At 43.7% G+C, this 14335-nt stretch overlaps 1 protein-coding gene across 1 annotated transcript in view; it reads right to left on the bottom strand.

The window, feature by feature from the left end:
- Rab2 (RAS oncogene family member Rab2) overlaps positions 1-14335 on the bottom strand; it is a 104643-nt gene that overhangs the window by 52306 nt on the left and 38002 nt on the right. Inside the window, exons 2-3 of the mRNA XM_080270479.1 lie at positions 8277-8416; positions 55-230 (exon numbers count right to left, since the gene is read on the bottom strand). Of these exons, the coding sequence (XP_080126605.1) occupies positions 55-230; positions 8277-8416 (316 nt within the window). The remainder of the gene's footprint in view (positions 1-54; positions 231-8276; positions 8417-14335) is intronic.

Here is a 14335-nt window from a genome sequence, read left to right as displayed (position 1 = left end):
TGTAATAAAAAACAATCTTTTACTGTACACAATCTGAGAATTAATGAACCATACCTCTTGTTCCCAATGAGCATAATGACCATGTTTGAGTTTGAGTGCTGACGTGCATCCTCAAGCCACTGGGTGAGATGATTGAAGGTCTCTCGGCGTGTGATGTCATACACCAACAAAGCTCCAGCCGCACCACGGTAATATGACCGTGTGATTGACCGGAATGCTTCCTGACCAGCCTGAGGACATGTAAGAGTGGTAGGACTGGAGGAAATAATACTAAATGTAAGGTCATCCGAAGTTATAGAATCATAAACACAATAACCTTTTTCATCAGGGTGGACCTTTAAAAAGCTGAATAACCCTGTGTAATGCAGAAATTTGGCCCCTGCAATGTACATGGTTCTTCATTACTAACATCACTCTCATCCTCATCATCATCACATCATTTATCATTATCCCGACTCAATTTCCCAGCAAATATGAATGTATTTTACTGCAACACTTCCTGACCAGCCAGAGGTAAGCAACAGCAGTTAACTGAAGGGACTACAGTATAAAGGTACTGTACTGTACTGTACTAGTAAGTCAGGCTGATGTCTTTAATTTTTTACTTATAGGCCATGCATCTTCACGTCACTACTTGGCACTAAATATGAACTGTCCATAATGAATACATGCTAGGACTGTTACTGAAGATGATGTGATAGTATTAGTGAGGGTGTTTTTATAGCATGCCAGTAGATATTGGGGAAAGTCTTCATGAAATTCAAACCTAAAAGTGTACATGTGCCTGCTTAGGATTGAACTTGTAAAGTAATCCCTCAATTATCCAGATGGTCCGTTCCCATTCATGCTTCATATCCGTTCATTAGGCCTTAGTTATGTTATAACTGTACCGGGATTTATTTGTCCCTAACCGGATATAAAAGTTCCCACTTTGGTGGCCAGCCAGCCGACAAGGTAAAAAAAAATTTGTTCCATGGCTCACCGGCCTCTCTGTCCACATGCAAGTAATAGACCCTAACCCACAAGCTGAGCAAGAATGGCTGTACAGATCCCTAACGTATGGTCAAAATCATCCAGTCACCCCGATCACCGGTAATATATCAGCAGAGTGCGAGGAAGATCAAGTGCAACCCACAAGGTGAATGAAAATGGCTGTAAGGATCCTTACCATATAGCTGAAATTATTAGGCTACCCAAGCCAGCCTACAATGTCAAAAAAGTGCGTTGGCTGGCTCATCGGCCTCTCTGTCCATGCACTGGTAATAGATTGTAACCCACAAGCTGATCAAGAATGGCTGTATGGATCCCTAAAGTATGTCAAAATCACCCATCCATCCCAATCAATGGAAACATAGCAGCAGCACACGAGGAAAACAGACATGAATCACAAGCTGAGCAAGTATGGCTGTACGGGTCCCTACCGAATGGTGGAAATCCCCCGGCCACCCCTATCACCGGTAACATTCCGGAAGTGCGTGAAAAGGACACAGCGTAACCCACAAGGTGAGCGAGAATGGCTGTACAGATCCCTACTATATGGCTGAAATTCCCCCAGACACACAGATTAGTCGGAAACTCCTGGCTACACATCTTACTGAATGGTTAAAGCTGCATCGCACTCGGGATTACTCGGCTGCTCCTTGGGCCTATGATGTATGGGGACCCAGTGTTTCTGCCATGTTGAGACATTTGCCTAGGCACGAGAAAAGGACCCTAGCGCTCGTAGCTCAGTGTGCCATTTTTTGCTAGCATGCTCACTGTCAACCGTGGATACAGACATGGCAATATAGTACACTCCCAAGCGCTACCGCACCTCAGTTCCAGCCTTTGTCCCTCTGCGTGTAGATGTGCTTGTCTGAGTTTTAACAATGGCAGCTTCCATTATTGCATTTGTGGTGATGCCCTACCTACTGCAGGCCTTAACTTCTCTTCTGTGGTGTTCTCGTGTATGTGATGATGGCCCCACCACAACTCGAAAAACAAAAGAGGAGGGTTTTGATTCTGGAGAAGCGTGAGATATTGGGCAAGATTGACGCAGGCTGGCCAACTTCAAGCATTCTGTGTGAATTTGACTTGCCCCACTCAACTTTGTCTGATATCAAGAAATCACGGGACCAACTTACTCAGTACGGCCAGGACTAAGGCAATACAACAAGGGAAAGCGACCAGAAGGTGATGTCCCAACCCCGTTATGCCATCATCGACCAGGCGACTTTGGTTTGGTTCCACCAGCAATGGGATGCCGGTGTGCTTGTATGTGGGACCAAGTTGAAGACTGCAGCTAAGAAGTCTGCATGCCAGCACAACATGCACAACATCAAGTCATCCAAGGGTTGGCTATTCCAGTTCAAACTTCGACATGGACTTACTGGCTGTAAGGCACATGGCTAGGCTTTGGACACGGTAGTGAAGGACAAGCAGTTTCACCAAAAAAAAAAAAAAAAAAGGTGCATCTGATTGAGAAGATGGACCTTGCTCTCAGTCAGGTGTACAGTCAGAAGAAAAACTATTGTTGCCCCCGGGTATGTTCAATACGAAACGAATGTTAGCTGGGCTATGTGGGCGGGTCCTTGCTGTTCATCCCTCCCCTATCTAGTGTTGCCTTATCACAATCCCATTACAATCTATCTATCTATCTATAGCCCGATGCCCTAATCCCGCAAAGGGTGGCTGCAAGAGTTGGAATAATGAGCAAGAATGAGCCATATGGTGGGGAAATATATGGGACGTGTTTGCGTTACCCTAAGCGCCCCGCCGGGGAATAGTAATGAAACTCGGCACGTTTATTATTTTCCTACTATTCAACACTTATTATCAACAAAGTACAACAAATAAATTATTTTGAAGTGTATTAAATCTACAGGCATCGACTTTTTTTTTTTTTTTTTTTTTTTTTATGAGAGTGTAGCTGGGGTGCACAAGTTCATTTGTTTGCTTTGGATGGGTGGTTAAATGCTTCAGGTGGATGCTTCAGTTAGTTGCATCCATGCGTCGACATCTAGAGCATGGGGTAGGTATACAAAATATTAATACAATGAGACAACATGTCCTATTATTTTCCTTCTACTCAACATTTATTATACACTCAATCCTCATAAACCATGGCAATTTGGGTCTGGACCACTGCCGCGGATTACGAATTCCACGGTTTATAAATAATAACTCTTATGTGAAAAATTAATTAGGGTCTGGACTTCGGCCAACCACCCCCCAAAGCACCCTACCTACACCTATCTAGGCACCATCAAACACAAACATACAAATTTAGGAATATTCAGTGCATGTATTTAATAGAAATAAGCAAGGTTAAGAGATCTCACCTTAATCCTATGACAATACTGCTTAAGTGAATGAAGTGGGGTGGTGTTGGGAAGAACTTAGAACCTGTCAGCATGAGGTGGGGGTGCTCCCTTATGCTGTTCTCCCTTCTCCAGCTCCTCAGCCTCCCTCAGGAAGCCCTCAAAGTCTGCCTTGTTTTGTTTTGGTTTCTCCCTGGTTTTGTAGATCGTCCTTATGGTCGACTCGTTCCTCCCATATTCTTTCACCAGGCTTGCAAACTTCTCTCCCTTCTCAACAGACAAATGAGCTCCAAACATTGGCTATATGATAACAGCGGCTGCTTCTTGATGCCACAGGGCTTAGAGCGCTTCTTTGGGGGTTCAGGAGGGGCCATGGAAGGTAGGAGGTGGGGGGAAAGTGCACAAAAAAAAGGCAGGTAGCTCTTGTACCACACGGTGATGCTCTGTACTGTGCAGGTTGGCGGGGAGAACAACAACAACATGGCGGGATTAGTATGCACATTTGCCACCAGGGACGGGTGGTAATTGGTTGTTCGGTTGCGGTTATCAAATTGAATGCGCGGTTTACGATTCTCCTCGGAAGAGGCCCACTTCGGTGCCTAGATCTGCGATTTTCGTGACTTAACAGCGGTTTAAGGGTGCTGGCAGTGCCACTTTGCCGCGGATTACGAATCCGTGGTTTATAAATACGCGGTTTACGAGGGTTGAGTGTATGTAGAAAGCATGTAGAAAGCATGTACATGGATGGGGTAATAAAAGAGGTACAAGGTAGGGCAGTGGATGTTGGAGTGGCCCTGGTGAGAGAGGATAGTGTTTGGAAACTCCCTGTACTATTGTTTGCAGATGATACGGTGTTGTTGAGTGAAGATGAAGGGGAGCTGCAAGGCTTGGTGGATGAGTTTGGGAGTGTGTGTAAGAAACGGAATCTAAAGGTGAATGTAGGGAAGAGTAAAGTGATGGTCTTTGAGAGAGGTGAAGTCAGTGAATGTACAGCGAGGTTGGATGGTGAGGAATTGGAAAATGTGAGTATGTTTAAGTACTTGGGTAGTGTGATGAGTAAGGATGGAGGTTTGGAGGGTGAAGTGCTTGAAAGGGTACAGCAGGGAAGAAAGGTTGCTGGTTCTTTGAAAGCAGTGATAAGAAACAGGGAAGTGAGCATGGAAGTGAAAAAGTTACTACATGACATTATTGAGATACCAACTCTAATGTATGGAAGTGAAGCTTGGACGTTGTTGGAAGGACATAAGTCAAGAGTGAGAGCAGTGGAAATGAGTTATTTAAGAGGAGCCTGTGGAGTCACATGGAGAGACAGGCTGACAAATGAGGATAAAAAGGAGCGTTGTGGTGTGGATGTGGATGTGATAGGAAGCATTAGGAGGAATACACTGAGATGGTTTGGCCATGTGGAGACAATGGAGGGTGAAAGACTAATGAAGAGAGTGTATGTGAGTGAGGTGGAGGGGGGGAGAGGGAGGGAGAGGCCAAGGATGAGATGGAGGGATGGGGTGGAGAGGTATATAGAGAGGGGGTGTGTGAGTTGGGAGCAGGGCAGTGAAATGGCGGGGGACAGAGAGACGTGGAGGCGATTTGTTTGTGGCCACCCCGAACGGGATTGAGGCGCCTGGCAATAGATAGATAGATAGATAGAGTACGTTTAAGTACTTGCATAGTGTGTCGAGTAAGGATGGAAGTTTGGAGGGTGAAGTGCTTGAAAGGGTACAACAAGGAAGAAAGGTTGCTGGTTCCTTGAAAGCAGTAATAAGAAACAGGGAAGTGAGCATGGAAGTGAAAAAGTTACTACATGACAGTACTGTATTGTGATACCAACTCTAACATATGGAAGTGAAGCTTGGACGTTGTTGAAAGGAGACAAGTCATGCGTGAAAGCAGTGGAAATGAGTTATTTTAGAGCAGGCTGTGGAGTATCATGGAGAGACAGGTTGACAAATGAGGATATAAAGGAGCATTGTGGTGTGGATGTGATAGGAAGCGTTAGGAGGAACACACCGAGGTGGTTTGGCCAAGTGGAGAGGATGGAGGGTGAGAGACTGATGAGGAGAGTGTATGTGGGTGAGGTGGAGGAGGGGAGAGGGAGGAGGGGGGAGAGACGGAGGAGGAGGCCGAGGATGAGATGGAGGGATGGAGTGGAGAGGTATATGAGGAAGGGGGGTGTGAGTTGGGAGCGGGGCAGTGAAATAGCGGGGGACAGGGTGACGTGGGGGCGATTTGTTTGTGGCCATCCCGTACGGGATTGAGGCGTCTGGCAATATATAGATAGATAGATAGAAAAGAGGTGCTAATCACGAGTCATATCAAATTTTAGATGCTGTGGTTCAGCCTGTTCACACAACAGAGGACCCTACTCTGATTAGAGTTTGAAAATATCATCTCTCACCTCTCTTTGGACACAAAATAAACTGCCCAGACCACAGAAGTAGCCCAGTACTTGCATAACCACAATAAACATCCAAAAATGTGAAAAAAATATATATATATATATTTTTTGCAAAACCTGCCATATTATGTACCAGATTTGTTTGTAATACACATATCTAGTCATTTCAAATCATTTCTGCACCACTGAAATTTTTGGGGAGGTAAAAAAAAAAAAAATCTCACCAATATCATCTAAGTAAATTTGCTCAAATTCCGCGCTCCAGTGCACAGCTCAGGATGGGTTTAGAAAGCTCGAAACTGCAGTACAAGGTGCATCTGACGTTCCTCTTCAACTTGCCAAGAAAAAAATAAAAATGATTTTCAAATCTTGAAAAATCGGACCCGCGGTCAACCTGTGGGTCCTGACAAATTCTGGAGGCACGGCCACAGAGGCATTAGCTGTAGCTTCCACACCCTCATCCCACCACCATATTGTTTTTTGGAAGGCTCCTTGTCCATCCACACACTGAATCAGTAACTCTACAGAGACTGTTCATGAGAGTACCGTACTGTTCATTAACCCTTCTGCCAACATCTCCCTGTTCAGCCACAACTCTCCTGAGCTCACGGTAGAAGGCATCCCTTACTGTTTGGTTTTTCAACTTCCATATTTTCTTCCTGGGTGCATGGGTACTTGCCTTCACCACCCGCTCCTTAAGCACCACGTCATATACCAGCAATGTGTGCTACTGCACACCCTCTTTGTTCCCCATAACTTTAACATCCTTCACTATCAGCCCTCCTGACCAGGAAAGTAACTCTGGCTACTATTTCCTCCAAACTCATACGTACATTAATTAACCTACTCTCTCTTTTCCTAAATATGTGCTGCACACGATCATGTTCATTGACTCCCCAAATTTGAGTATCCTTTCCCCTTCCACATTCCTCGTACCATATGCGCATCCCCCAAGTTCCCCTTCATATCCTTGGGTTGCTTCACCAACGTGACCATTTAAATCCCCTCCCAAAACTGCAATCTCATCATCCCCCATACCACCAACCACTAAAAAACGAAACAAGAACAAAAGAATACAAAAAAGATTGCTAAACATTCTGCAGCAACCACTTCATTATTTCCACAAACACAAAGTGAACTTAGGATGTGTATTACATGAATGAGGGGATGGGGTACCTTTACCTCCTACTAAAAAGGATTAGGTTTGTTGGTAACAGTTAATTTTTCATGACAGTAAACTGAACATAGATAGTCGAGCTTTGCACAAAGGCACATCTCAGATAAACTTCATTGTTATGATTATGCCACTGCACAAAACTTACATTATGTCTGCACACATCCTAATGATGCACACATCTTAGTGATGACTGACTCCATGGGCCTGTTCACATTGAAGCTGAAACAAGACATTCAAATGCAGAATGTCTGATCATGTAGTTCAGAACACACCCTATACACATTCTAGGCATTCTGTTTTTACTGTCACATACATTACGTCCACGGGTGAGAAATAGCTTAGACCCAATGAAATAGGGTGTTCTTTCAAGTTTTGTCCCAGCATACATAACTGGACAACCAGTATCAGAATGTCTCATTCTGGTCTTCGAGTGTTAAGTCCTAAAGCTTTGCAAGTTCCAACTACTATTTACCACATATGGAGTTTAACCCCTCCAAGCCAGGCTATTTATAGTGCCGTTGTTCTCTCACTATGGAAATTCTTCCGAAAATAGCCTGTTTTCAAACCTTCATATCTCGGAAACTATGGCAGTTGGGGAAACAAATTCTAGACCATATTGCTCACCAACTCGTCTTGCAAATGGGAGTATTCTCAGGTCTGTAGGTTGTTGTGTCGATGAGTAATGAAGCGAGGAAGCAGGACTAATTTTTGCTGCGAGAACAGGATGTGTTTGTGCGTCTGCCCGTGACCCCAACTATGGTTCTGCTCTCACCACGATAATTTCTCATTACTAGATAAACTTGACACAATGATGTCCAAAACATACCCTATGGCACTATCACTGAGTCCTTTCCTAGTATCCTTGGAACGAGGCTTGGCACGGGGTGGATGAGGAAAAAATCCATGTGAAGCAGGAATGGAATCGGACGAGAAGGGTTAAGAAAAGTTCTTACAAGCAATATCACAGACATGGCTGAGGTATGGTTGCCTCGGCTGGTGATAGTCCCTCCCCAGCTTTTGGTGATGAGATAAAGTAGTGGCCACTTCAAACTGTGGTGCAAAAACAAGTGTGGTTCCAACCAACACCTGGGCCACCTGGCCACAGATTTCTTGTCAGTTCCAACCGACATCCAGCAGTTAGGGGTTAACCTGCTTGTTGTACACTGTAATCATGGAAGCTCCAAACTACCCTGATTGTAACCACTTACAGTAAAATCACTGACAATGTGTCATTCAGCATCCACTGATTATTATATTCAGCTTCGCATAGACTTTTTAAACCTAGTTGTTAGATACAGCCTCCAGCAGCCTTTTCATTAAAAAAAAAAAAAAAAATATTGACATGATCAAAAGGAAAATACATAATCAAACTGGGTGCAAAGTCTTGCAAGTTCAAACCACTAACCGTATCCCAAATCTGCAGCTTAATCTGCTTGTTGTCAATTGTGATCATGCGAGCCCCAAACTCCACTCCGATCGTCAGATCATGAACCGGCTGAAACCTCTTGTCCGTGAATTGTAGCAGCAGGCATGATTTGCCCACACCTGGGAAAAAAATATATATATATGGTATTAGTACTGCTACAAAATTTGGGACATAGTCAAGAAAAAAGTTCAGCTTGTGTTTCACTTCCTCTACTTATCACTTCCCTTTGATAGCGAATACAGTACAGTGAGTCCTTGATACACGAAAGGGATAGAGACAAAAAAAAACTTTCCTAATTCAAAATTTTGTATATCGGAACGATTTTCCCCATTGAAATACACATATAAATGGGGGGATACGTCCCAGGACCCCCGTGGACCCCCACCTAAACTTCACTCCCCCCTATTAAGAAGTAAGCAATACCTGTAAACAATTATAGAGAAGGTGGCCATATTCTTGTACATCTCCTTTTTCTTTGTCACAGTTCCAATGGTGGAAACAGCAAGGCCTAAAGCACGCCAAATCTCCGAGTCTCCCTGCCCCTCCTCATAGGGTCTTATAATTTCCAATTTCCTTGTCAGAATTAGAGTATGGTGCTGCTGCTGCTTTGCAACGGGCTCCCCCAGTGCTGCAGATGATGCAGGGCGCTTGAGAGGCATGGCGAAACAATACGAAAAGGTGAAGGGCTGCGAAAATATCCTCACGTACAGTGAGGCTGTGAGGAGAGGAGGGACGTGGACTCAACTGAGAAGCGTGCGAAAATTTGTTTACCAGAGAGGGGTTAGTTCGTTGGCAAGCGAGTGAGGCGCTATGCACCGCGCCCATTTTTAATTTTTCATACAGTATTCCATTAACCCCTTCGTAGTTGGCGGCCTTGAACAATACTTCACTGTTTCGGTATGAATGAAGTTGAGTTAGGGCATTACAAAAAACTGCAAACAATTACGGGAAGGGAACGAAGGTCACTGGTGTGTGTACATGACCCTACTCTACCATTCCATCAGTCAGGCGTTCTCTCCACTCCACGCCGATGTTAACATGCTTATGTTACATGCGCCCTAATTTCAGCACGAGAACATAATTTACCACCCTCAAAATAGTCAGAAAAATATAGAAGACAAACTAGAGGAATATGAACTGAATTGGTATGGTCTTTAGGCTGTATGTTTACACGAAAGATTATGGATTTTACAAGTTTAAGAGAAGATATGGAACAAAAGTATTTGCTAATCAGAAAAAAATTAGTTTCGTCCCACATATTCTCGTAGGTTAGCATTCCGTTCCACATTCTTCGTTTGGTATCACTCTTCCCAATATATTTCGGACCGACTGAGCACAGCTATTTCTGCTCCTTACAGTTAGTGTACATTTCCTTCTCATTCTTTTGTTTGTTCTTATGTGTATGAGTGAAAGAGAGACGGATATGGAGGTGTTGGTGTGATGGTTGCGGAGAAATGGGTGGAATATGTTATGAATGTTTTGAGAGTAAGCGATAGGATATTGATAGTGAAAATTCTTTTGGGTAGAAAGATAGCTGTGATTATATCGGCATATGCTCCACAGGCAGGATTGGATGAAGCAGAGAAAGATAGATTTTCGGATGATTTAATATATGTAGTGGGTGGTATGCGGGATGAGATAGTGATTTTGGGAGGGGACTTAAATGGTCATGTAGGTGAAGTAGCACAAGGTTATGAAGGAGTGCATGGGGGATGTGCGTATGGTATAAGGAATGCAGAAGGGGAAAGGATACTCGAGTTTGGGGAGGCAACGGACATGATTGTGTGCAACACATATTTTAGGAAAAGAGACAGTAGGTTAATTACGTATGAGTCTGGGGGAAATAGCAGTCAGATAGATTATTTTCTGGTTAGGAGGGCCGATAGGAGGTTAATGAGAGATGTTAAAGTTATAGGAAGTGAGAAGTGTGTGCAGCAGCACAAACTATTGACTTGTGATATGGTGTTTAAAGAAAAATTGATGAAAAAGAGGACTTATGTACCTAGGAGGAAAATACGGAAGCTGAAAAACCAAGTAGTAAGGGATGCCTTCTATAGCGAGTTGAGGAGAGTGGTGGCTGAACAGGGAGCTGTAGACAGAGGCGTTAATGAACAGTACAGAGCCCTCAAGAACAATTTCTTGAGAGTTACTGATGTAACATGAGGTTGGACAAAAGGACCACCAAGACATAAAGTAACTTGGTGGGATGAGGGTGTAGAAGCTGCAGTTAAGGAGAAAAGAAGGCTTTTCCGGGAATGGAAGAAGGGTGGTAGCAAAGAGGAATATTTGGCTGCCAAGCGGAGGGCTAGAAGAGAGGTATACAGGGCAAAGTCTGAGTCACAGAGACTATTACTTGATAACCTAAATCATGGGGAAAGGAAAAATATGATATTTAGGGTGGCAGGTCAGGTGAAGAGGGATAATCGGGATATTATAGGTGAGCAGTGTGTGAAGAATGATGATGGAAGGGTAGTGGTGAACAGTGAGGATATTAAAGATGCATGGAGAGAGTATTATAACTGGTTGTAGAATGAGGAGTTTGACTGGGACAGGGAAGGTTTGGAGCCAGCAGATCCAGTGTCTGGCCCTTGGCCTTTGATTGATGCTGCTACTGTGAGTGAGGCAATAGGCAGGATGAAGGTGGGGATGGCAGCAGATATGTCTGGGTTGACTGCCGAAATGTTGAATGCCTCAGGCGATATAGGGGTGAGGTTAGTCACTGACCTGATAAACAGGATTATTTATGAGTGTGTTGTCCCAGATGATTGGCTGAAGAGTGTAATTGTAAATGTGTATAAAGGGAAGGGTGATGCCCTGGAAAGAGGAAATTATAGAGGTATAAAGCTTTTAGATCAGATAATGAAGGTAATGGGGAGAGTTTTAGAAGGTATGATTAGAGAAAGAGTGAATATTGATGAGATGCAGTTTGGGTTTATGCCAGGTAGGGGGACCACTGATGCTATATTCATTGTTCGACAGCTTCAGGAAAAATAAATTGGTAGGATAAGGGATATTTATTTTGTTTTTGTTGATTTGGAAAAGGCCTTTGACAGAGTCCCAAGAGAGGTGGTGAAGTGGGCAATGAGAAAGCTTGGCTTGGAGGAATGGCTGGTTAGGGTGGTTATGGCTATGTATGTGGGTCCTCACACCCAGGTAAGAGTGAATGAGTTTTCCGTGAATGTTGGTGTGCATCAGGGGTCAGTCTTGAGTCCCATGTTGTTTACCATGGTACATGAAGCCCTTTCACGTGACTTTAGAAACGGACTCCCGTGGGAGTTGTTGTATGCTGATGACTTGGTGTTGATTGCAGAGAACAAAAGGGAGGTGGAGGAAAGGTTTAGGAAGTGGAGAGATGGTATGGGGCAGATAAAACAAAAGTGATGATATCTAGGGTTGGTGGCAGTACTGTCGAAGACGAGGGAGAGTGGCCGTGTGCAGTTTGCCACAAGGGTGTGGGAAATAATTCCATCTTGTGCAGTGTTTGTGATAAATGGGTGCATAAGAGATGTAGTGGTATCAGAGGTAGACTGCGAGATAATGCTGATTTTATGTGTATGGCGTGTCGGGGTGAGCAGGTGGAGATTGTCAGATGTGAAAGGATTGAACTGGGTGAGCAGTTGGAGATTGTCAGACGTGAAAGGATTGAACTTGCTGGTGAATCTCTTGAGTGTGTGGAAGAGTATTGTTATTTGGGAGACATGTTGTGTGCTGGAGGTGGGGCTGAAGCTAGCTCTGTGGCTAGGGTGAGAAGTGGTTGGAAGAAGTTCAGGGAGCTCTTGCCTCTCCTGACACTGAGAGGACTCACCCTATGTGCTAAGGTTTCTTTGTATGCAGCATGTGTTAGGAGTGTAATGCTGTATGGTAGTGAGACCTGGGCAGTGAAGGAGTAAGATATTCACCGGCTCAGATGTACAGAAATGACAATGATTAGGTGGATGTGCAGTGCATCCCTGAGTCCAAGGCCTGTAGGGGCTGGGTTTACGATGGAAGAGTTGAGAGGCAGGATGGGACTGGAGTGTATTGGTGTTGTGATGAGGAGAGGTAGATTGAGATGGTTTGGACATGTGGAGAGGATGGGGGATGATAACTGGGTGAGGAAGGTGAGAAGTGTTAATACTGGGGGTGGGGTTATGAGGGGTAGACCGAGAAAGACATGGGATGAGGTCATTAAGTGTGACCTCAGGGTTAAGGGACTGAACAGGGAGGCTGCAATGGATCGTGCAGCGTGGAGAGGCGCCATTAGGTGACCAAGGCTGACACATGCAAGCATGTTGGAGCTTTTAAAAAACAAAAACGATTTCATTGCTGCTGGCCCTGAACTGTACTGGTGTCAGTAACGTTGAGTTAGGGTGAGCTAAAAAAAAAAAAAAAAAAAAAAAAAAAAAAACTGCGAGCAATTATGGGAAGGGAATGAGGGTCACTGGTGTGTTTGCGCAACCCTACTCTACCACCTTAAGCGGTCTGGCATTCACAGTTCACTTCGTCCCAAATGTTTTCAGCTGATGTATACATGCTGATGTTACAAGCATCCTAATTTTATTCATTCTTACACAAATCATAGCAAAACACAGGATGGGTTTGGGGGGGGGGGGGGAAGCCTGGTGTGCCAGACAAGTCTTTTCACATATGTAAAAGAAATTGATTTTAGAACTTAGAAAAAATGGTCCCAAGGCCGACCACAGGAGCACATAAATATCTGAACCCACAGCCACTGAGAGGGCTAAATGTACGTTTTACTTTAAGCAGTAAAAGCATCTTACCAAATCAGTTCTTCCTGACAGTTTGTTATATTTTTCAGATTATTTATGGGTTGGTAAATACAGTAAACATTTCTTATTAAATCTGTTTCCCCATCATTTTTTGCTGCTCTGGTGTGACAACTCTTGTTTATTTCGTTCACATAATGGTGGAAAGGACTGTTCTTCCCTAAGTGTTTAACTAAACCTGGCCTAACCAAGCTTATCTGTACCTAATAATATTAATTATCCTAACCTCCAGTTGGGAAATTGGGAAACGATATCCACCTTTGAGCACGTTGAGTTTTTTCCACTGCACTGGAAATGATCGCAGGGGAAAGTGACAATAATAACGGGGAGGAAATTTTTCAGCAAGAAAAAGTAATTTGTCAAACTGAAAGTTGTCAGAAAATTACAGAAACAAGCTGAAGGATTATGCATTGAATTGATAAGGTCTTTCTGCTGCTTCAAGTGTACACTGAGAGACACAAGTATCTTCCCAAAGTCTGACGAATATAGCGTGGAAAAAACGAACCATATGAAACACGCACTAGTAGAAACCGGGTTTTCATTGTCTTTCGCCTGATGTAAATTTTCTTCAGACTGAACCGGGAAGATAGTTGTGTCTTTCACTGTACATTTATCGGTAAATAAATCAATCTAACTACTGTATTTCCAATTTCCTCGCAAGAGTGACAGTACGATGCTGTTTCTTCTTTGCACCTGGTTCCCCTGATGCAGGAGATGATGCAGGGGCTGGGGAGGCATGGTGAAAATACAAAAAGGTGAAGAACAGCAAAAAACAGTGTAACTTACAGCAAAGCTGAGAGGAGAGGACGGACGTGACTCGACTGGGAAGTGCGCGAAAATGTGTTTACCAGAGAGGGTTTAGTTCGTTTTCTCGTCGCAACAGCGTGGCGCTGTGCAGCGCGCCCATTTTGAATTTTTCATATTACCTTTCATATCGTTTTTCGTACTATCAAGACAGATACTTTCGTATTGTGGAATTTGTCCTACATTTATCGCTTTCGTACCATCGGAAATTCATGTTTTCGTATTTCAAGGACTCACTGTATGTACAAATATTTGTAAGTTGAGAAAGAATTGGTATGTTTGTCTGGCTACACTAAAGATGATTCTCTTTGTAATGATGCATCAGAAGATAATGAGGATATGCAGGAAATCCAAGAACAAAACCTAGAGGAGTATGATGATGACATAAGTGTTGAGGGGTTAAGAAGTGCCACTGATAAAATGAAAAATGGTAAAGTGCTGGGAGAGGAAGGGTTGCCAAAGGAAATT

This window comes from Coenobita brevimanus, chromosome 5 (assembly GCF_032717465.1).
Source record: "Coenobita brevimanus isolate Jiangsu-jjx chromosome 5, ASM3271746v2, whole genome shotgun sequence".
In the NCBI taxonomy this organism is placed as follows: domain Eukaryota; kingdom Metazoa; phylum Arthropoda; class Malacostraca; order Decapoda; family Coenobitidae; genus Coenobita; species Coenobita brevimanus.
Note: the sequence above shows the minus strand (reverse complement) of the source record. Positions and strands in the feature narration are given on the sequence as shown.